This window comes from Zeugodacus cucurbitae, chromosome 2 (genome assembly GCF_028554725.1).
Source record: "Zeugodacus cucurbitae isolate PBARC_wt_2022May chromosome 2, idZeuCucr1.2, whole genome shotgun sequence".
In the NCBI taxonomy this organism is placed as follows: domain Eukaryota; kingdom Metazoa; phylum Arthropoda; class Insecta; order Diptera; family Tephritidae; genus Zeugodacus; species Zeugodacus cucurbitae.
The window spans coordinates 28,586,599-28,608,803 of record NC_071667.1 but is presented as its reverse complement, the minus strand read 5'-3'; the positions used below and the strand labels follow the sequence as shown (position 1 = coordinate 28,608,803).

Sequence of the window (22,205 nt, the reverse complement as noted above, 5' to 3'; positions counted from 1 at the left end):
TGTGGAAAATGGCTAAAATCGGTTCACAACCACGACTACTTTTCATATAACTCAATTTTGAAATCCATCTGATTCCTTCACTTTATAATGTATACATATGGAACCATTGAAGTTAGCGGAATAAAACTTTACACAAATACTGTATATGATCTGTGGCACTACTTGTGAAAAATTGCCGAGATCGGACCATAACTTTTCAAGGCCCCGGATATTAAACATGAAGAACTCAGTGGCTAAGGTACTTTTTCACCAAAAATATTGGTAAATCTCTCAGATATTTTAATTTAATTCAGAGGGAATCTTTTTCTTCTAATAGTGTGTCTCTGTACCAAAACTTACTAAAATCGGGTCATAACTTCCCCTGGCTCCCATCTACATAACTATAGGTTTTTCAAAAATACAATGGGCTTAATAGCTTATAAAACGGTTAATATGTGATATATCTTAGCCAAATTAAATGAGCATATAATCTTTGGTATAATGTATGTTGGTGTTGAAAATGAGTGAAATCTGTTCAGGAATTACCTCAGCCCTCATATACTATATATGACGATTTTTGTTATTCTATCAAACTTTATGCCGAATTTATGGGTAAATTTGTGTGTTATCTTAATAAAATTACATCAATAAATTACGAGAGTATAAAATGTTCGGTTGCACCAGAACTTAGCCTTCCCTTACTTGTTTTTTTATTGTTTTCGCCAAGTGTAGACCTGATAAGAATTCAGCATAAATAATTACAACGCACATCTGGGACTTGCAGATCATTATTAAAATCAGTATTTCGTGAACCAACGTACTAAGAAGTATTTTTAAGCACATGCTAAAATGTTTAGATTTGTAATAACATGTTTTATAAGCATTACTATATATATAGGTTCGAAAGGTGGTGGTAACGCCCATGGTTCTAATACGTTTGATGTGGAAACAAATCGCCAGAAATGTAATGGGTAAAATAATATATTTTTTGAGTTTGAATAATATGTATATATGTGATTGAAGGAAGAAGAAAAAAATGTGTACATAATAATTTTTAAATAGTGGTTTCTATCCTACTCTCTATATATATATATATAGATATTACAATAATTTTTACAATGTTTCTATTGAGATTCGATAAAAAGATTGTAATTTACGTAAGACTTATTTTGGGCGCTTGTGCCTACCATTAAAGAATATTTTTTTACTACAAGAAATTGGTAGATAAATGCCCATGGCACAAATGACCTTGGGAAAAGTAAACACCACTTTCCTTTCTATATAAATTTTCTAAAGAGGTGTATGATGGGTTCAAAGCACTGGACCTACATAAGCTTGAGTTCAATTGTATTTACCTATTTCTTTTCCCTTTATAACGGCTAGCGAGGAACAAATGAAGTGTTGGTCGGGTCAGTGTGTTAGCATAACTGTTAAATGTAATGGTATAAAAGATTGTGAAGATGGAAGTGATGAACAGTCTTCCTTGTGTGAGACAATGTTGTGTGGTGATAAACAGTTTCAATGTCATTACGGAGCGTGCATTCCTATCGAAGCCAAATGTAATGGAACTCAGGAATGCTGGGATGGTACGGATGAGAATGAGAAACTTTGTAGATACGAAATCGATATCACATCAATACAAACAACGGTTGGAACCATTACTAGAGACACAACAATATTACCACCGACTAAAATTGCAACAAAATGGCCACAAACAGTTGGGAATCAGTACAACATCTCAACAACAACAATACTACCACCAAATAAAGTGACAACAAAACGTCAACAAACAGTCTTCAATAGATATAAAACACATGCTACTACAACCACCAAACCCATCAAAGAGTGTGTTTTACGCAATTGTGATTATCCACTCTTTTGTAAGATTTCAATACCAGGATCCCGCAACTCTAATGCAATTCATTATCAGAGACGATTATCTCTTATAGAGGGATCACAAGTGATTTTCAATTGTGCCGAAGGTTATTATTTAGTAGGTGCAAATCGTTTAACATGCACACCGAGAGGATGGAGCCACAGCAGTCCAAGTTGCAGTAAGTTTGCAAATTCGTCTCTTCAATATCCTTGTAATGATGATATTAATTGTTATCCTACAGAACCCTACTGTGACGCAGACTTCATACATAACTGCAGACCACCACTCAAATGTTTATTTGAACAGCCCAATAGTAGATCAAAAATCTTCATAACAAAAGAGTTTACACAAAGAGTTAGAGAACATTCCCAAATTAGTTTTGCCTGCGATGAGGGTTATCTGCTTGAAGGTCCGACAATGAGGAAATGTACAGCAAGAGGGTGGTCAAATGAGATACCTAGATGTGGTAAGTACGTGCAAGCGTTAGTCAAAACATGACTTCCATATCTTATAACTAGCAGACCCAGCCACACGTTTTGTGGCTAAATTAGTAAATCTTTCAATGCAGAGAAAAAATTCTTACGCATAAAGACGAAAACGTTATAGCCGATAAATTTTAAAATGATTGATAGACATTATTGTAGATCTGTGTTAAGCGTAAATCACCATAATTTGTATAACTTTGATTTTTTTAATCTTAATATACGATAACAGTAACAAATTACTAAATTTCATAGTTGGTTTTGTCTTGGCTTTGGTGACGATATTGATTATCTTCTTCACAGAATTTATGTTACGCAGCATGATGACAACTCACACTACTTTTAATTGCAAGTGAGTGGGGATAGTACAGCAATTTAAAATAGTCTGTGGGATAATTGAATACGTCCTCCTGGTTTGTAGCTGTGTCAACTCTCCTTTAACGAAATTCTAAATTGTCGCATTAAGATCTAAGTGATCCTTGTTTTTTTTTACCACCAATATATGTCATTCAATAAGCCATTTATGTTTACTATATTATGGTTTCATGGCAGGAAAAACACGATGAATAAGCTCCTCTTTCGAGGCCATGAAGTAACAGAAACCCGTTAAAAATGTTATTAATCCATCGAGGTGTCAACTGCGTCGCTACCATTTTCAACTATTTCTACAATCGCAGTATGATATTGTTAAAAAAACACTCGTATGTTATTTGTTTATTGGCGATTCTTTATGTGTCGCCACAAATTAAATGATTTTAGGAATGTGATTAGTTCGTCAGCAACAGTTGATCCAGGAATAGTCTGGCGAAAATCCCCTGCCAACAGAATCATGGCTTCACCAAAAATATTTTCATTGTCGCGTAAATCTTTTAAAGTCCTGTGCAGTACCTCCAGCGACTTGAATATCTGGAAAATCTTCTTTATAGCTCTTTTTTTTGGCGATTTTGCAGACTGGTGTTTGGTTGATTTGCAATTTAGGAGTAATTTCAAGGCCGAATTGCCGTTTGTCTGCCTACTAACAGGTGCCAAGTTGCCCCTATTCCCATTATAACTGGGCGTTGAAAATGAGTGAAATCGGTTCAGGAATTACCTCAACCCTCATGTACTATATATGCTGATTTTTGTTATTCTATTGGACTTTATTTCAAATTGTGTGTAATAAAATTACATCAATAAATTGCGAGAGTATAAAATGTTTGATTGCCTTTCCCTACTTGTTACAAATTGTTTTGGGCTATCGACATAGCCTTATACAATTGAACAATGATAAAAATATTTTAATAAAGCAACAATGACAACTTTCAAAATATTATTATTTTTTGTTTTGTTTTTTTTTTTTTTATAATTTTGTTGTCAATTCAAATAAAATCATCTTCTTGTTATCTTCCTCACAATTTTTCGATATATACTAACTTTCTAATACTTCCCGGGCCTTCCATAAATATTTCAAAACTAAAATTAGCCAGATCGGTTTGGCTCTTCTTGACTTTTTTCGAGACTAACGACACACATTGTTTGCATGGGTGATTAGAAAATTGTGGATGTAAGACTTTTTCAAGCAATTTTTCTAATTTTTCTCTCCGTAAGAACCATCCTGGTACCTCTAAAAACATTCTAAACAAAGAATTTGCGAAATCGGTTCAGCGGTTCTCGAGTTATGCGCTTAGCAACACATTTTGCGATTCATTTTTATATTATAGAAGATTATTTTAAAAATTCTTCACTTATTACAAATGTTCTTTACAGTTAATCATTGCGATATATCCGATCTGGGAAATCCCAGTTCACCGCTCAAATACAATGTGTTCGATTCAAATATACAAAGTTTGGAGGGCTATCAATATTCCACATGGAATAAGATGATCAAAGAAAGCTCTTACTTTGAATTTACCTGCGAAGATGGATATAAACTGGATGGCGAGAATCGTTCAACCTGTATGAATAATGGCTGGAGTAGTGCTGCACCTACTTGCAGTAAGCTGTGTTATATTTTGTTACAAAATAACACGTGTTTTTAAATCAATTAAATTCTATATTAATAGCTCCCTTGTGTGATCTAAGTCTGGTTAGTCCGTGCACAGCGCCATTACTCTGTCGACACAATCACAAAACATCTTTCCTTAACTTTGGAAACAGGGCTGACGTGGTGCTTCCAGGGGTACATGTAGACTATAGTTGTGAAGATGGTTATGAACTGGATGGGGCAATGTTCATAACATGTACGAACAATGGATGGAGTAATAGGATTCCTACTTGCAGTAATTTTCGCTCGAGATTTTGGTTTTATTTTCTAATTTACATATCGTCCTTTATTTTTAGAGGAAACTGTTTGTGATGTTAGTATATTTGCGGACTGCACTTATCCGTTAAAGTGTAAGATATATGATCGAACGCTACGAAAGTATAAGAGTATCTACAGAAGAGACATCCCGGAATTATCAAATAACGAAAATTTATATGTAAATTGTGAAGATGGCTACACTCTGCAAGGCTCACAATATTTAGCCTGCAGGGGAAGAAAATGAGATGGCATTATGCCTAAATGCTTTGGTATGTATTTGGTATGGTTCATATTGTTCATGCACTTCTCATCATTTAGGGTCAATTTGTTGCCGAAATGTGGAAAAACTCTGATTTACACCGTTTATGTTTTATATTTGGAGCGAATATTTAAGTTCGGTTGGGACAAGAATGATAGAATACAAGATTACGACATTCGTTTACAGTTAGCTTTTTTGAATTTTGATTTCCTGTTGAGCGCTCACGATCCCAGAACACGAGAGCAAAACGAAAAACGAAAGAAAAATTGACAAATTTCACGGTGGTACAAAACAATAAAACCAAAACAAAGAGCTGAAGTCAAGACTAGTGCTTAATTATTATTTAAAATTCTAAGTGAAAAATGTATTAACTTGAAAAAGAAGTCCGCAATGGCGGAATTAAACAACAATAGTACAGAAAAGTCGTAGTTGGAAAAATGGCGAACTTTTTGTAACAAAACATATAATTTTAATTATAAATATGCTTTATTATATTGGATCATTTTATAGATGACGATTTTAGGAACCACGTTCATTGTGATATTTTATCTGCACATTATTCAATTTGGTTCACTATGTTTCACATTTCCATTTGACAGTTCTTATGTTGCCTATTCCCTTTCGTGGGTCGTGAGAGTGTCACTATGTCGTAATCTTGTCTTCTATCATTCTTGGGTTGGGAGACAATTCATCGTTTTCTTATATAATTACAATTATTTCTTTTAAGAGAAAATCTCTAAAACTTGTGAGCAGGAGATATTAGATAACTGCATTTATCCAATGATTTGTGAGAGATTCGAGTCAGAGTTCAGTGATTTTATAAAAGTAAAGTTTAGTTGTGAAAATGGTTATATGTTGGATGGCGGAAACTCTTTAACTTGCACAGATGGCAAATGGGATCACAATCTGCCCAAATGTATTGGTACGTATTTTAACTATTCAAATAAGCTACATATATGACTAGTTTTACTAACATCATTTCAGTAGCACATTCTTGCAGCGGTCATCTCATACCCATCTGTGAACACCCTCTTATTTGCACGCTTTTCGACGCAAAGTCAAAATCCAAGCAGAAGATAATTAATAATAATATTATTCAGTCCACAAATTATACTCTAGATACGCAAATTATTTTCAGTTGTGGATACGGTTACAAATTAAAAGGCGCGGAACAAACCACTTGTGATTCGAATGGTTGGAGTCATGAGCAAAGTCTGAAACTACCGCAATGCAGTGAGTTAATTTCTCAATTATTTAATCTTGTTATACTCTCGCAACAAATGTTGCTAAAGAGAGTATTATAGTTTTGTTCACATAACGGTTGTTTGTAACACCCAAAACTAAACGAGTTAGATATTTGGTATATTATATATACCAAAGTGATCAGGGTGAAGAGTGGAGTTCAAATCCGAATGTCTGTCTGTCCGTCCGTCCGTCCGTCCGTCTGTGCAAGTTGTAACTTGAGTAAAAATTAAGATATCTTGATGAAACTTGGCACACTTATTTCATGGCACCATAGGAAGATTGCTTTGAAATGAGCAAAATCGGACCACTGCCACGCCCACAAAATGGCGAAAACCGAAAACACATAAAGTGCCATAACTAAGCCATAAATAAAGCTATGGAAATAAAATTTGGTATGAAGGATCGCACTATAAAGGGGCATATTTGGATGTAATTTTTTTGGAGAAGTGGGCGTGGCCCCGCCCCCTACTAAGTTTTTTGTACATATCTCGCAAACCAATAGAGCTATATAAACCAAACTTTCTGCAGTCGGTTTTTTTAGCCACTTCCTAATACAGTCCAAAAAGGAATGAAATCGGATCATAACCACGCCCACCTCCCATACAAAAGTTAGGTTGAAAATTACTAAAAGTAGGTTAACTCACTAACGAAAAATGTCAGAAACACTAAATTTCACATAAGAAATGTCAGATGAAAGCTGCACTCAGATTTTTTTACAAAATGGAAAATGGGCGTGGCGTCGCCCACTTATGGGTCAAAAACCATATCTCAGGAACTACTCGACCGATTTCAATGAAACTTGGTTTGTAATAGTTTCCTTATATCCCAATGATATGTTGTGAAAATTGGCCAAATCGCTTCACAACCACGCCTACTTCCTATATACCAGAACTTTGAAGACGATCTGAATCGTTTACTTTACAATATATAAAGTAAGTACTAGTGAAGATATCGGTGAAGAACTTTGCACAAATACTATGTTAATAGTGTGGCAGCCCCATTCTAAAAATCGCCGAAATCGGACCATAGGTTTTTAAGGCCCCATATATCGAACACGAGGACCTCGGTGCTTCTAACCTAATATTATGGTTTCCAACTTTCAATGGACTTTATACAATATATATGACGAATATGTGGGTCAAATTGTGTATTATATAATATAAATAAAGTTAAATAAATAAATTGCGAGAGTATAAAATGTTCGGTTACACCCGAACTTAGCCCTTCCTTACTTGTTTTTCATTACCTTTCTCTTTTCCTATATCTCACTTATTTATCCAAAGCTGCTCTGTGTGACCCTGATATTTGTGAAAGCTGCCTCTTTATTGTTTTTATTTGATGTAACGAAGGTTTCAGACATTAGGAAGCCAGTCGTATAGAGTGTAAATTGATATGCAAGCATGCTCTGGAATATCGCTCGTATGTATCGACAAAATACCTCTGCCGAATTAATTCCAAATAGCACAAAATCGTACGAGCCGTTCTGAGTTATGAAAGATATGCATTTTCGAAAACCTGGTTTTATTAGTACATCCGTTCTTCAAATCCAATGTGGTGAAGATCCTTACACTCTGTAACCTGTCTAATGCTTCGTCCACCACTGTCATTGGAAATTTGTCCCTGATTATTTGTTCGTTTATCTTGAAAAAAGCACAACAAAACCGATTGCTACGATTTCCTCTGTAACTAACACAACAGGCGACGCGTATTTCGTCACACACTATTTCTGAATGATATCATTTTTATCTATCTTCTCTTCCCATCGTATACGGTAAAATTTAAAGACTCGTTTAAAAACACGTAAGAAAGGGCTAAGTTCGGGTGTATCCACTTTTTTTTGTTATCGCAAGTTATTTATTTATTGTTATTAATATAACAAACTTTCGACACAAATATTCGGCATAAAGTCCAATAGAATAACGATAATAACTATATGTAGTATATGTGGCTGGGGTAAACCCTAAACCGTTTTTATATACATATATATTTACCCTTTGGCAATACTCAATGCATTCAATTTCAAAAATATTAAAATACACTTAAAAGAGGAAAATTGCAAACTTGGAGCTGAGGTCAGTGACACTCTGGTCGAAAACTGGATCACAATTTAGTAACCTAAACTACGCTCAAATCGCATAAAGCGATTACCAGCCTCTAATATGATGCTGCGGTAGCTTAAGTCGTCTGACGTTCAGAAAACCGGTCTTAAAATACAATTAGTTCGCTGGAAAAGTACAAAATCCAAAAGATTCTCTAGTTACACTGACAATATGGATGAAAATCCTTATGAAGAATTCCTTAAGTCGGAGCCCCGAAGCACAGTTCTTACGCTCTTCTTGGTGTTTGATATTGGTGTTTAAGATCAAAATTCTATGTATTTGTAAAAATGACTGTTGTAAAAATTATTGTTTGTTGTATTTGCGCTTGATTAACCCAGTCTTAAAACTTATAGCAAAGCTGATGAGTAGTACTTCAGCACTAATAGCGTTACCAATTGAAAAGAAGTGTCAAATACCCGCTAATCTTAGCGACATAATAATCACGAAAACCAACTTTAGGACGAATATCGACGTCGGTTCCAGTGTGTCAACAAATACGTTGGTTACATTTGCATGTCAACCTGGCTACCAGTTAGACGGAGACGAAATGTTGCTCTGTACAGACGATGGTTGGAACAAAAAGGTGCCAGTTTGTTACAGTCGCAGTGAGTAAATTTTAAAATTCTTGACAAGTAGATTCACAATCTCTTACTTGCGAAAAAAATTTTTTTATTAATTCATAGACTATTGCGATGCACGGGTGCTGAATGAAGATAAATCGATCACAGCGTCTTGTTTATTTGAAAGTGCGCCAGTAGCTTGTGAAAAAATCAAACCAAACACCATTGCTGTAATCAAGTGTGCGATAGGATATCAGCAAAAAAAGTATATGTTCTTCGTATTTTGTCGTCATTCTCTGCCACTCAGCCAAGATTTCTTTATAATTTTAGTGTCCATCAAAAAACAATTTTAAGCTGTACAAACGAGTATAAGTGGAGTCGCCCGATAACACCCTGCGAAATAAAATGTGGAGAGCTGCAACAATATTCGACACCGTTTGCACGTAACGGTATAGAGATTCAAATTAGTGAGGTTCCGTGGCATGTGGGCATTTATAGTAACTTAAATAAAAGGGATTTTAAACATATTTGTGGCGGATCCATAGTTTCTAATCGTCTTGTTGTATCAGGTAAATTTATACAATGATTAAGGACATACTCATAATAATAAAACAAGTAAGGAAAGGCTAAGTTCGGGTGTAACCGAACATTTTATACTCTCGCAATTTATTTATTTAACTTAATTAATATTATATAATACACAATGTGACCCACATATTCGTCATATGTATTACATAAAGTCCATTGAAAGTTGGAAACCCTAATATTAGGTTAGAAGCACCGAGGTCCTCATGTTCGATATATGGGGCCTTGAAAACATATGGTCCGATTTTGGCGATTTTTAGAATGGACATTATAAACGTAGTATTTGTGCAAAGTTCTGCACCGACATCTTCACTAGTGCTTACTTTATATATTGTAAAGTAAACAATTCAGATCGTCTTCAAAGTTCTGGTATATAGGAAGCGTGCTTGTGAAGCGATTTTAACAATTTTCACAACATATTATTGGGAGGTAAGGAAACTATTACAAACCAAGTTTCATTGAAATCGGTCGAGTAGTTCCTGAGATATGGTTTTTGACCCATAAGTGGGCGGAGCCACACCTATGTCAAATTTTGTCTCCTAATGAGAGAGATGAGTGTAGTCCTCTGTCATCTATTCCATGAAATTTAAGGTTTCTAGTGCTTTTCCTTACTTAATTAAACCTTTTTTAGTAGTTTTCAACATAAGCTTTGTTTGGGTTAGCAACTTTGTTGTGAGAGTATAAAAACATATTTCACTTGGTTTTTAGATACCGTTTTTTTAGACTCCCGCAACATGTCGCTTAGAGCTTAGTTTTGTTCACATAACGGTTGTTTGTAACACCTAAAACTAAGAGCAATTTAGATAGAGAGGTATACATACATATGTATATACCAAAATGATCAGGGTGTCGAACTGGTTTGAAATCCGAATGTCTGTCTGTCCGTTTGTGCAAACTGTAACTTGAGTAAAAATTAGATATCTTGACGAAACTTGGAGTCTGGAGTCAATTCCTTTAGGCAGAGCTGCGCAAATTAGTATATAAAATTTGAAATGGGCATCTTTGGCATTCAATCCCAATAGTAGGGGCGAAATCTGAAATCCCAAACTTAGCCCTTCCTTACTTTTTTTAACTTACAAAACCTTAGATATGATTTACATATGTAATAGATATTTTAGGATATTTTATGTTAATACGTAGTCTCATTTCAATTCTTCCTGTATAAAGCCGCCCATTGTTTTTATGATGAAGCCAATTCAAGTCCGTACGAAAATAATTTTTTTAAGGTGTCACCAGCAAAAGTGAAATACTCGTATAACGTCTCGGATGGTGTCGATGTAACAAATATATATATACCCGAAATGTGAGATTGCTTAATAGAATAAAGGTACAAAAACTGATTGAATATTTCTTAGATACAAGGGTTCCGATGATAATTATTACGGTGATATAGCGATTATCACCTTACAGCAGCCGTTCATATTCAATCATTCAGTCAAACCGATTTGCTTTCAATATATCTTCGGAGAAGCCGCCGCGGTGGAAACTGGCAGAGATAGTTTCATAATCGGATGGGGTCCCACTGAGAGCAGTCACTATAAAGACGTCCTTCAGAAAGTGGAAGTAACTACGCTGTCCTATAACTCCTGCAATGAAACGTTAAACGGCAAAGCAACGCAACGATATGACTTGGCAGTTGATAAGTTTTGTGTTGTCCGCAAAGGCACCTCAGGCGAGTTATGTCGAGGCGATAGCGGTGGAGGTTTCGTCAAAAGTACCAATGGACAATATTATTTGGTTGGAGTAATAAGTCATGCACCATTGGGCAATGTCGATTGCGCGAGAGATAATCTTATAGCGCTGACGAATGTGCAATATTATGTTAAAATACGTCAAAGCATAGAGGATGATCAGATTGAAAATTAAAACTTACCGGTGTGAAAATGAAAGTGACAAACTTTGTACTATGTTCGTACTTAAGCACATGCACATGGAGTATGCATTTTATAATTATTACAAAATTCATCACAATGTTATGTTTCGAAACTGAACTACTGTTAAGATATAATATTTTTGTACAAAAACAATATTTTTATATACACATGTATATGTATTCATAATTTGAAGCAATAGTAGACATATACACATGTATATGTCCTTTATATTTGCTTTTTTTGGTCTATAATTTTTTAAGCTTTTATTTTTGACTAAAAAATAATACCTCATACAAACAATTATATGTGTATTTTTGCTTTTGTTTATACTTTGCATTTAGTGGTAAGTATGCGCACACGATAATCCAAACGTTCCTACCATTTTTCATAACCATTTTCAAAATTCTTAATTTTTCACAAATTCACAGTTAATCAATGCGATATATTCGATGTGGGAACTCTCAGTTCACCACTCATATGCTGTTGGATTCAAATATACGAAATTTCTATGACTATCAATATTCCAAATGGGACAAGAAGACCCAAGCAGGCTCTTATTTTGAATATATGTACCTGCGAATATGGATATAAATTGAACGGCGAGAATAGTTCAATTTGCTCGAATAATGGCTGTATTCTGTATTAATAGTCCGCTTGTGTAATCTAAGTCTGGTTAGTGCGCGCAAAACGCCGTTACTCTGTCATCGGAACCACAGAAGTTATTTCTATGACTTTGGAAACAGGGCTGACATAGACATACCTTACTCAGATATACATGAAATCTTTGCTGGTGAAGATGGTTATAAATTAGATAGGGTAAAATGTACGAACAATGGATAGAATAAAGGGGTTCCTAACTTCAGTAAGCACTTGTGATTGTATTTTTATCTTATAATAGAATTTATCATTATTTTAAGAGAAAGCTAATTGTGCTGTCAGTCTATTGAATACTGCACTTTTACGCTAAATTGTAGGATATATGACACAGCAATACAAATCTACAAGAGCATCTACAAAGGGGACGTCCAGAATTTTTCCAACCCCAAATATTTACTTATAAATTGTGAAAATGGCTACATTTTGCACGCCACAGATTATTTAATTTGCAGAAGAGGCAAATGGGATGGCATTATGCCTACATGCTATTATTCCAGAATTTTGAATATCAAATTTGATCGGAATTATCGTCCGATTGTCCACGCAAACGACGACCTCAATACAAATTATACCGACTTGATATCTTGATGAAACTTGGTATACGTGTTGTTTGGCACTCCTAGGAGGTTAGTATTCGATTGTTTGTAAGACCTAAAACTGAACGACTAAAATATGTAGTGATATACTGGCAAAGTGATCAGGGCGACGAGGAGATTTGAAATCCGGACGTCTGTCGTTCCGTTCTATTCTCTGAAAAATGCCTTAAATTCATAAAACACCAGAAGCCGTCAATTCCATGATAGAGGTGGTACAGGAGAGCAACACCCGAACACTTATGGTTCGAAAACAATACCTCAGAAACTACTCAACCGATTTCAACGCAATTCGGTGCGTAAGATTTTTTTGGCATCCCAATGGTATAGACGCAATCGGTTCTGAACAACGCCCACTTTCCTTATACATACTACAATTTTGAAGTCCATCTGATTTGTTCACTTTACAATATATAACTTAGGCAGTGAATATATCGAAACAACACTTTGCATAAACAATGTATTTCTCTCAGATATTCTAAATAAATCCTTCTAATAGTGTGCCTGAGTTCGGTTACACTCCAACTGTTTGTGTTCCTTACTTGTTTAATACACAATTTTGCCAGCACTTACAAATATTTAATTGCTTTTGTGTCTTACAAGTAATTACAAGAGTATAAAATGTTCGGTTACACCCGAACTAAGCACTTCCTTACGTATTTTATTTTTTATAATATTTTACTCAAACCGATTGGCTTGTCAAAACAACACAAAAACACAGACAAAAAAGAAACATGTCTCAAAGATAGAGTCCGGCTCTTAAATCTCACGGTGGCTTCTTAGCTAATGCTAATATCGCCGCTTATCAAGACACATACATATGCAGTTGCATTATAGTATATTATTGTAAAAATCACTTTCGTACATTTGAGAATGGAGCTGAGCTTCAGTAGTGTTCGAGATCTCGATGATGTCTCAAGTCGCGAATGCGAAGCGCAGTTCAAAATTATCGTGCGAAAACAGAGAAAGCTCCAAAGAATTGGCATACATACATATATTACGGAGCAGTTGTGTTTTAAATTATAAATCATGCTCGACTTTATCGCTGTTGATTTTTCATTCAATAGGCATTGGAATATATATTTGATTGTTTTCTTGGCACTTATCGGTGACAGCCACCTTTGTAAGTGAAAATTAAGTAAAACAAGTCTATCGATTGTGTTTGCTATCTTGTGCAGAGTTCTAAATATATTAATGAAATTTATAAAAATTAGTGGCGCATTGTTTTACTATGCCTTTGTGTGAATCTCTAATTCTTGAGAATTAAAAATAGAATTAAGAGAATTTTTAATGTCCATACTAAATATATACCTGTGGACATTTGACAAAACAACCTTTTCTAAAAAGCCAATTTTTCAAGACCAAAACTACAGATAAAATGGTCTCCCAAACATGAATTCTTTTTCTTATATTTGACGAAACAAATGAAGTTTGATATGCTGACGTTCTCATCTTTGTCTAACCAAGTTTTAGTTAACAACACAATGTTTGATTTTCGTATCACTGGATCTGTGAGATCCTTAGAATGAGCTCGAAAACTTTGGCAATGTATATGGGCATTTCCGCCAGAAAGTCCACCACAGAAAAAATATTATTAGAATTACAAAGTTTTTGCATTTTTTTCATAGAAAAATATTTAAATTTGTTCATATTAAATAAATTTAAAATTTATTCATAACCAATTACGAGATATACGAAAGCCAAGTCGCAGAGGAGCTACTTTTCTCATTTCGATTTTTCTACAACATTTGTGTTTTAGTCAAAATTGTTAAGGGGGTATTCTGGTCTAGACGCATGAATTCTAGGCATTTTTATACCCTGAACAGGGTATATTAAGTTTGTCACGAAGTTTGTAACACCCAGAAGGTATATATATAAATGATCAGTATGTTGAGCTGAGTCGATTTAGCCATGTCCGTCTGTCTGTATATATACGAACTAGTCCTTCAGTTTTTAAGATATGGTTTTGAAATTTTGCAGATGTTATTTTCTCTTCAAGAAGCTGCTCATTTGTCGGAACTGCCGATATCGGACCACTACATCATATAGCTGCCATACAAACTGAACGATCGGAATCAAGGGCTTGTATGGAAAAGTTCCGCATTTTATTACATATCTTCACGAAATTTGGTGTGAGTTATTGCTCATAGAAATAATTTAATCTCCGAAAAAATTGTTCAGATCGGTTCACTATATCATATAGCTGCCATACAAACTGAACGATTGGAATCAAGGGCTTGTATGGAAAATTTTCGCATTTGACGTGGTATCTTCACGAAATTTCACATGGATTACTGCTTAAGCTAATAATATAATCTCCGAAGAAATTGTTCAGATCGGTTAACTATATAACCTTAATGTTTCTAGCAAACAACCCGCCGTAAAATGTTTTCTTTTTTTTACATACTCTTTCTTACGTCTTTAAGCAAAGAGTTACTAAAAGAAATGCACCTGGTATATTATATTCGGTACAGCCGAAGTTAACGTTTTTTTTGTTTAAACTAAGATAAAAAAAAATGAAAAACATTTTAACTATCCATTTTTTATATGTTTTTTATGTTTTTTATTAACATTTCAATAATGTAAAAAAATTGCAAGAAAAAAAATTCGACGATGGTAGACGTGATTTCAACCCTTGTCTAAAACACAAAAACAAGAAGATTCTTCATTAGTAAGGATGTCGTTATCGGGTTGACCATTTTCAAAAAAAAAGAAAAATAACAAAATGGCCTCGACTTAAAAAAAAATGTATTACTTGTTATAGAATAAATTAAATATAAATTATAGGTTTACGAATCAAAAGAAGAGTGCTCATTGTAACAAGTTCGTCAGGAGAAAATCATTTACTGTTATATGTGATAAGCTGCGCGTAACATTTTTATTTCTTGATTGATCTCTTAACTAAAATTGAGCAATCCTTTAGTAGCTTTCCTAAAATATTTATTTTTTTAGATGGTAACTGCTTTTATATTAAAAACAAGCCGGGTTGATTTTACAAAAAAAAAATTAAAATGCTATTCAAAAACAAAATATTACAAATATTACTGTGCTTAAAATGAATTTTATGTAATCAGATTGAAAATCATTCCTTAGAATCATATAATTTAGATAAAAAATGGTTATACTTCTTTTATTGCGATAGTCAAGAAGTAAAAGCTGCTTCATATCCATAATACCATTTTCATTTCATACTATTGAACATTTTTGTTGTTTTTCTCGATTGATGTTATTCAAAAATAGGTACATTTACTACTAATGTTAATATTTAATTAAAAAAAAACTTTAAATTATTTTTGGGAGAAATTCATACCAATTTTAAAGGCATCCATGCACAACGTTTTACAATCAAAAACATTTGAATATTGCCTCACAATTCGCTGAAATCGGCGTTTTAATCGTTGTCTGGAAAAACGATTTATCTTGAAAATGAAAATCGTTTAAAAATCAACTTTAACACTAAATGTAGGGCTAAGAAGGAGCTGTTAAAAATCCTACTGTCAAATTTAAAAAACATTTTAGTTCATAATTTTTTTAGTTGAAATGTGTGCGATTGTCACTTTCGACATGACGGAAATGCCCATGTATATTTACCTTTTGGCAATAATCATTGCATTCAGTTTCAAAAATATTAAAATACACTTAAAAGAGGAAAATTGCAAACTTGGAGCTGAGGTCAGTGACACTCTGGTCGAAAACTGGATCTCAATTTAGAAACCTAAACTCCGCTCAAATCGCATAAAGCGATTGCCAGCCTCTGATATGATGCTGCGTCAGCTTAAGTCGTGTGACGTTCAGAAAACCGGTCATTAAATGCAATTAGTTCGCTGGAAAAGTACAAAATCCAAAAGGTTCTCTAGTTACACTGACAATATGGATGAAAATCCTTATGAAGAATTCCTTAATATTGATGTATGTTAGGTTAGGGCAAAGAAGTCGGAGCCCCGAAGCACAGTTCTTACGCTCTTCTTGGTTTTTGATATTGGTGTTTGAGATCAAAATTCTTTGTATTTGTAAAAATGATTGTTGTACAAATTATTGCTTGTTGTATTTGCGCTTGATTAACCCAGTTTTAAAACTTATAGCAAAGCCGATGAGGAGTACTTCAGCGCTAATAGCGTTACCAATTGAAAAGAAGTGTCAAATACCCGCTAATCTTAGCAACGTAATAATCACGAATAACAACTTTAGGACGAATATCGACGCCGGTTCCAGTGTGCCAACAAATACGTTGGTTACATTTGCATGTCAACCTGGCTACCAGTTAGACGGAGATGAAACGTTGGTCTGTACAGACGATGGTTGGGACAAAAAGGTGCCAGTTTGTTACAGTCGCAGTGAGTAAATTTTAAAATTCTTGACAAGTAGATTCACAATCTCTTACTTGCGAAAAAATTTATTTTATTAATTAATAGACTATTGCGATGCACGGGTGCTGAATGACGATAAATCGATCACAGCGATTTGTTTATTTGAAAGTGCGCCAGTAGCTTGTGAAAAAATCAAACCAAACACCATTGCTGTAATCAAGTGTGCGATAGGATATCAGCAAAAAAAGTATATGTTCTTCGTATTTTGTTGTCATTCTCTGCCACTCAGCCAATATTTCTTTGTCATTTTAGTGTCCGTCAAAAAACAATTTTAAGCTGTACAAACGAGTACAAGTGGAATTACCCGATAACACCCTGCGAAATAAAATGTGGAGAGCTGCAACAATATTCGACACCGTTTGCACGTAACGGCATAGAGATTCAAATTAGTGAGGTTCCGTGGCATGTGGGCATTTATAGTAACTGAAATAAAAGGGATTTTAAACATATCTGTGGCGGATCCATAGAGTCCCATCGCGTTGTTGTGTCAGGTAAATTTATAAAATGATTAGGGACATACTAATAACAATAAAAAACACTTAATTGTACTAAGATATTTAATATATTAACCGATATATACAGCATAAAGTCCACCGGAAGTTTGAAAATCCGAATATAGGGAATGTGGTATATGGAGGCTAGAGGAAATATTGTCATGATTGTGCCAATTTTTGGCACAGACGCGCATTATTAGAAGCGGAATTAGATGGTTTCAAAATTGTGGTATATGGGAAGTAGGCATGATTGTGAACCGGTTTCTCCCATTTTCAAACTATAGGTTGGGATGCCAAGGAAATGGTTCAAACCGAATTTCGTTGAAATTGGTCGAGAAGTTCCTGAGCCACACCTATGTCAAATTTTGTCTCCTAATGAGAGAGATTAGTGTAGCCCCTCTATCTATTCCATGAAATTTAAGGTTTCTAATGATTTTCCTTAGTTAATTAAATCATTTTTAGTAATTTTCAACATAACCTTTGTTTGGGAGGTAGACGTGGTTATAATTAGTTTTTCTCGATTTTTATACTGTTAAAGGAAATGTCCAAAGGAAACGAATCTAGAGAGTTTTTAGCAACTTAGTTGTGAGAGTATAAAAACATATTTCACTTGGTTTTTAGATACCATTTTTTTTAGACTTCCACAACATGTCGCACAGAGCTTAGTATTTACCAAAATAATGTCTGTCCGTTTGCAAACTGCAAACTGTAACTTAAGTAAAAATTAGATATCTTGACGAAACTTGGAGTCTGGAGTCAATTCCTTTGGGCAGAGCTGCGCAAATGAGTATATAAAATTTGAAATGGGCATCTTTGGCATTCAATCCAATGTATTTTGAAAATGGGCGAAATCTGTTCAAAACCACGCCTACTTTTTTCATAACTTTACTTTACAATATATAAACTACCCGAACTTAGCCCTCCCTTATTTTTTTAACTTACATAACCTTAAATATGATTTACATATGCAGTAGATATAATTATAGATATTTTATGTTAATACAAATTCTCATTTAATTTCTTCCTGTATAAAGCCGCCCATTGTTTCTATGATGAAGCTAATTTAAGGCCGTACGAAAATAAGTTTTTTAAGGTGTCACCAGCAAACGTGAAATACTCGTATAACGTCTCGGATGGTGTCGATGTAACAAATATATATATACCCGAAATGTGAGATTGCTTAATAGAATAAAGGACAAAAACTGATTGCATCTTTCTTAGATACAAGGGTTCCGATTATTACGGTGATATGGCGATTATCACCTTACAACAGCCGTTCACATTCAATCATTCAGTCAAACCGATTTGCTTTCAATATCACACCGAGGGAGCCGCTAATGTGGAAACTGGCAGAGATAGTTTCATAATCGGATGGGGTCCCACTGAGAGCAGTCACTATAAAGACGTCCTTCAGAAAGTGGAAGTAACTACGCTGTCCTATAACTCCTGCAATGAAACGTTAAACGGCAAAGCAACGCAACGATATGACTTGGCAGTTGATAAGTTTTGTGTTGTCCGCAAAGGGACCTCAGGCGAGATTTGTAGAAGCGATAGTGGTGGAGGTTTCGTCAAAAGTACCAATGGACAATATTATTTGGTTGGAGTAATAAGTCATGCACCATTGGGCAATGTCGATTGCGCGAGAGATAGTCTTATAGCGCTGACGAATGTGCAATATTATGTTAAAATACGTCAAAGCATAGAGGATGATCAGATTGAAAATTAAACCTTGCCGCTGTGAAAATGAAAGTGACAAACTTTGTACTATGTTCATACTTAAGCACATGCACATGGAGTATGCATTTTATAATTATTACAAAATTCATCACAAAGTTATGTTTCGAAACTGAATTACTGTTAAGATATAATATTTTTGTACAAAAACAACATTTTTATACTGCATATCGCTCATTTACTTGAATAGTGTCACAACTCAAAAAAGTCAATTTTTCAGGAGAGCGATTTAAAGTTTTCAATTGTCTCTTATTTAGCAAATATAGAAAAATGCCATTAGTTTATTGACAAATCTAGTGACCTGTAATATATTGAATACAATGTTGAACATAAATGGACCGAATAAAGTGTACTAATGCTTTTTCTTAGGCATAAACGTGACCCACTTTCAATTACATATGTTATTTGAGAAAAATATAAATCAATTTCGCTGTCATAAGTTAAATGTGTCGTTATTGCTGAAAAAGCAACATGAAAAATTTAATGTCCTCTTCACAAATCTCGTTTTAACACAAAATGTTTCGTTCTTTCTGAAAATAAAACCAAATTCACCCTGTGACAATATGTGTTGTACCACAATATATGTTTTCTGTCTTAAGAAACACCATGCCAAATTCTGGTACACCTCAAATGTGTCATTATTGTGTTTAAAAAATATTGCAACATGCCAAGTTTAATAACGGCACATTCTTAATTCACGGTTTATTTTTCTACACATCGGAATGAAATTTTTATACAATATGGACGACGAAATTGCGCACATTTCTGCATACTCAACTCCAAAATCGTGTTGTTGTGTTATGACCCTATTCATGTGAATGAGCGTTATGTATATGTATTTATACATTGCAGTAATGGTTTTGGGTTATAATTTTCTTAAATTTTTATTTTTGACTAAAAAATATTACCTCATACAAATAATTACATGTGTATTTTAGCTTTTGTTTATACTTTGCATTTAGTGGTAAGTATGCGCACACAATAATCCAAACGTTCCTACCATTTTTCATAACCATTTTCAAAATTCTTCATTTTTCACAAATATTTTTTTCAACGCGATATATTCGATCTGAGAACTCTCAGTTCACCACTCAAATGCTGTTGGATTCAAATATATGAAATTTCTATGACTATCAATATTCCATATAGAACAAGAAGACCAAATCAGGCTCTTATTTTGAATACATGTAGCTGCGAATATGGATATAAATTGAATGGCGAGAATAGTCCAATTTGCTCGAATAATGGCTGGAGTAGTGCTGCACCTAATTGTAGTAAGATGTGTTATATTTTGTTATAAAATAATGCGAGTTTTGAAATCAATTAAATTCTATATAATAAATAGTTCCCTTGTATAATCTAAGTCTGATTAGTCCGTGCAAAACGCCGTTACTCTGTCATCGAAACCACAGAAGATATTTCTATGACTTTGGAAACAGGGCTGACATAGACATACCTTACTCAGATATATATGAATCCTTTGCTGGTGAAGATAGTTATGAATTAGATGGGGTAAAGGTCATAAAATGTACGAACAATAGACAGAGTAAAGGGGTTCCTACCTGCAGTAAGCACTTGTGATTTTATTCTTATCTTATAAATAAGAGAAAACTAATTGTGCTGTCAGTCTATTGATTACTGCACTTTTACGCTAAATTGTAGGATATATGACCTCTTTTTCCAACCCCAAATATTTACTTATAAATTGTGAAAATGGCTATATTTTGCACGGCACAGATTATTTAATTTGCAGAAGAAACAAATGGGATGGCATTATGCCTACATGCATTGGTACGTATGCCAATTATTCCAGAATTTTTAATATCAAATTTGATCGGAATTACCGTCCGATTGTCCACGCAAACGACGACTTCGATACAAATTATACACCACAAACACCATAAAACAACAGAAGTCGTCAATTCAATGATAGAAGTGGTACAGGAGAGCAACACCCGATCATTTATGGGTCGAAAACAATATCACAGAAACTACTCAACCAATTTCAACGAAATTCGGTGCGTAAGATTTTTTTGGCATCCCAATGGTAATCGGTTCTGAACAACGCCCACAGTTTCCTTATACTACAATTTTGAAATCCATCTGATTTGTTCACTTTACAATATATAACTTAGGTAGTGAAGATATCGAAACAAAACTTTGCATAAGCAATGTATTTCTCTCAGATATTCTAAATAAATTCTTATAATAGTGTGCCTGAGTTGGTTACACCCCAACTTAGCTCTTCCTTACTTGTTTAATACACAATTTTGCCAGCACTTACATATGTATATTTAATTGCTTTTGTGTCTTACTAGTAATTACAAGAGTATAGAATGTTCGGTTACATCCGAACTAAGCACTTCCTTACGTATTTTATTTTTATACTCTCGCAACAAAGTTGCAACGAGAGTATAATAGTTTTGTTCACATAACCGTTGTTTGTAACACCTAAAACTAGACGAGTTAGATAAAGAGTTTGTTTGTTCTTTGTTATATATAACAAAGTGATCAGGGTGACGAGTAGATTTGAAATCCGGATGTCTGTCCGTCCGTCCGTCTGTGCAAGCTGTAACTTGAGTAAAAATTAAGATATCTTAATGAACTTGGAACACATGTTCCTTGTGGCAATTCGCAAATGGGCGAAATCGGACCATTGCCACGCCCACAAAAACACATAAAGCGTCATAACTAAGCCATAAATGAAGTTATAAAAGTAAAATTTTGAACAAGGTATCGCACTAGGAAGGGGCATATTTGGGTGTAGTTTTTTTGTGGAAGTGGGCTTGGCCCCGCCCACAATTCGGTTATTTATATATAACTCGCAAGCCAATAAAGCTATATAAACCAAACTTTCTGCAGTCTGTTCTCTTACGTACCCCACCATACACCATGAAAATAGTTGAAATCGGCTAATAACCACAAATGTACCCCATACAAATGTTAGGTTGAAAATTACTAAAAGTGGGTTAACTCAATAACGAAAAACGACAGAAACACTAAATTTCACAGAAATAATAGTAGAAGGAAGCTGCACTCAGATTTTTTTACAAAATGAAAAATGGGCGTGGCATTGCCCACTTATGGGTCTAAAACCATATCTCAGGAACTACTCGAATT

General features: G+C 34.4%; 2 protein-coding genes across 2 annotated transcripts; both read left to right on the top strand.

The window, feature by feature from the left end:
* Window positions 1-762: 762 nt before the first annotated feature.
* Window positions 763-11,271, top strand: LOC128919938 (sushi, von Willebrand factor type A, EGF and pentraxin domain-containing protein 1-like). The gene is made up of 13 exons (XM_054225783.1): window positions 763-950; window positions 1,363-2,033; window positions 2,097-2,321; window positions 4,084-4,311; window positions 4,380-4,595; window positions 4,657-4,856; window positions 5,604-5,799; window positions 5,862-6,110; window positions 8,575-8,826; window positions 8,905-9,046; window positions 9,112-9,350; window positions 10,534-10,669; window positions 10,722-11,271. Exons 1-13 carry the CDS (start codon window positions 829-831, stop codon window positions 11,230-11,232), a joined length of 3,387 nt encoding a protein of 1,128 aa, XP_054081758.1. The 5' UTR covers window positions 763-828; the 3' UTR covers window positions 11,233-11,271.
* Window positions 11,272-16,580: 5,309 nt separating this feature from the next.
* Window positions 16,581-20,009, top strand: LOC128919935 (modular serine protease-like). The gene is made up of 4 exons (XM_054225772.1): window positions 16,581-16,824; window positions 17,325-17,348; window positions 18,386-18,521; window positions 18,573-20,009. Exons 1-4 carry the CDS (start codon window positions 16,581-16,583, stop codon window positions 19,075-19,077), a joined length of 909 nt encoding a protein of 302 aa, XP_054081747.1. The 3' UTR covers window positions 19,078-20,009.
* Window positions 20,010-22,205: the final 2,196 nt, after the last annotated feature.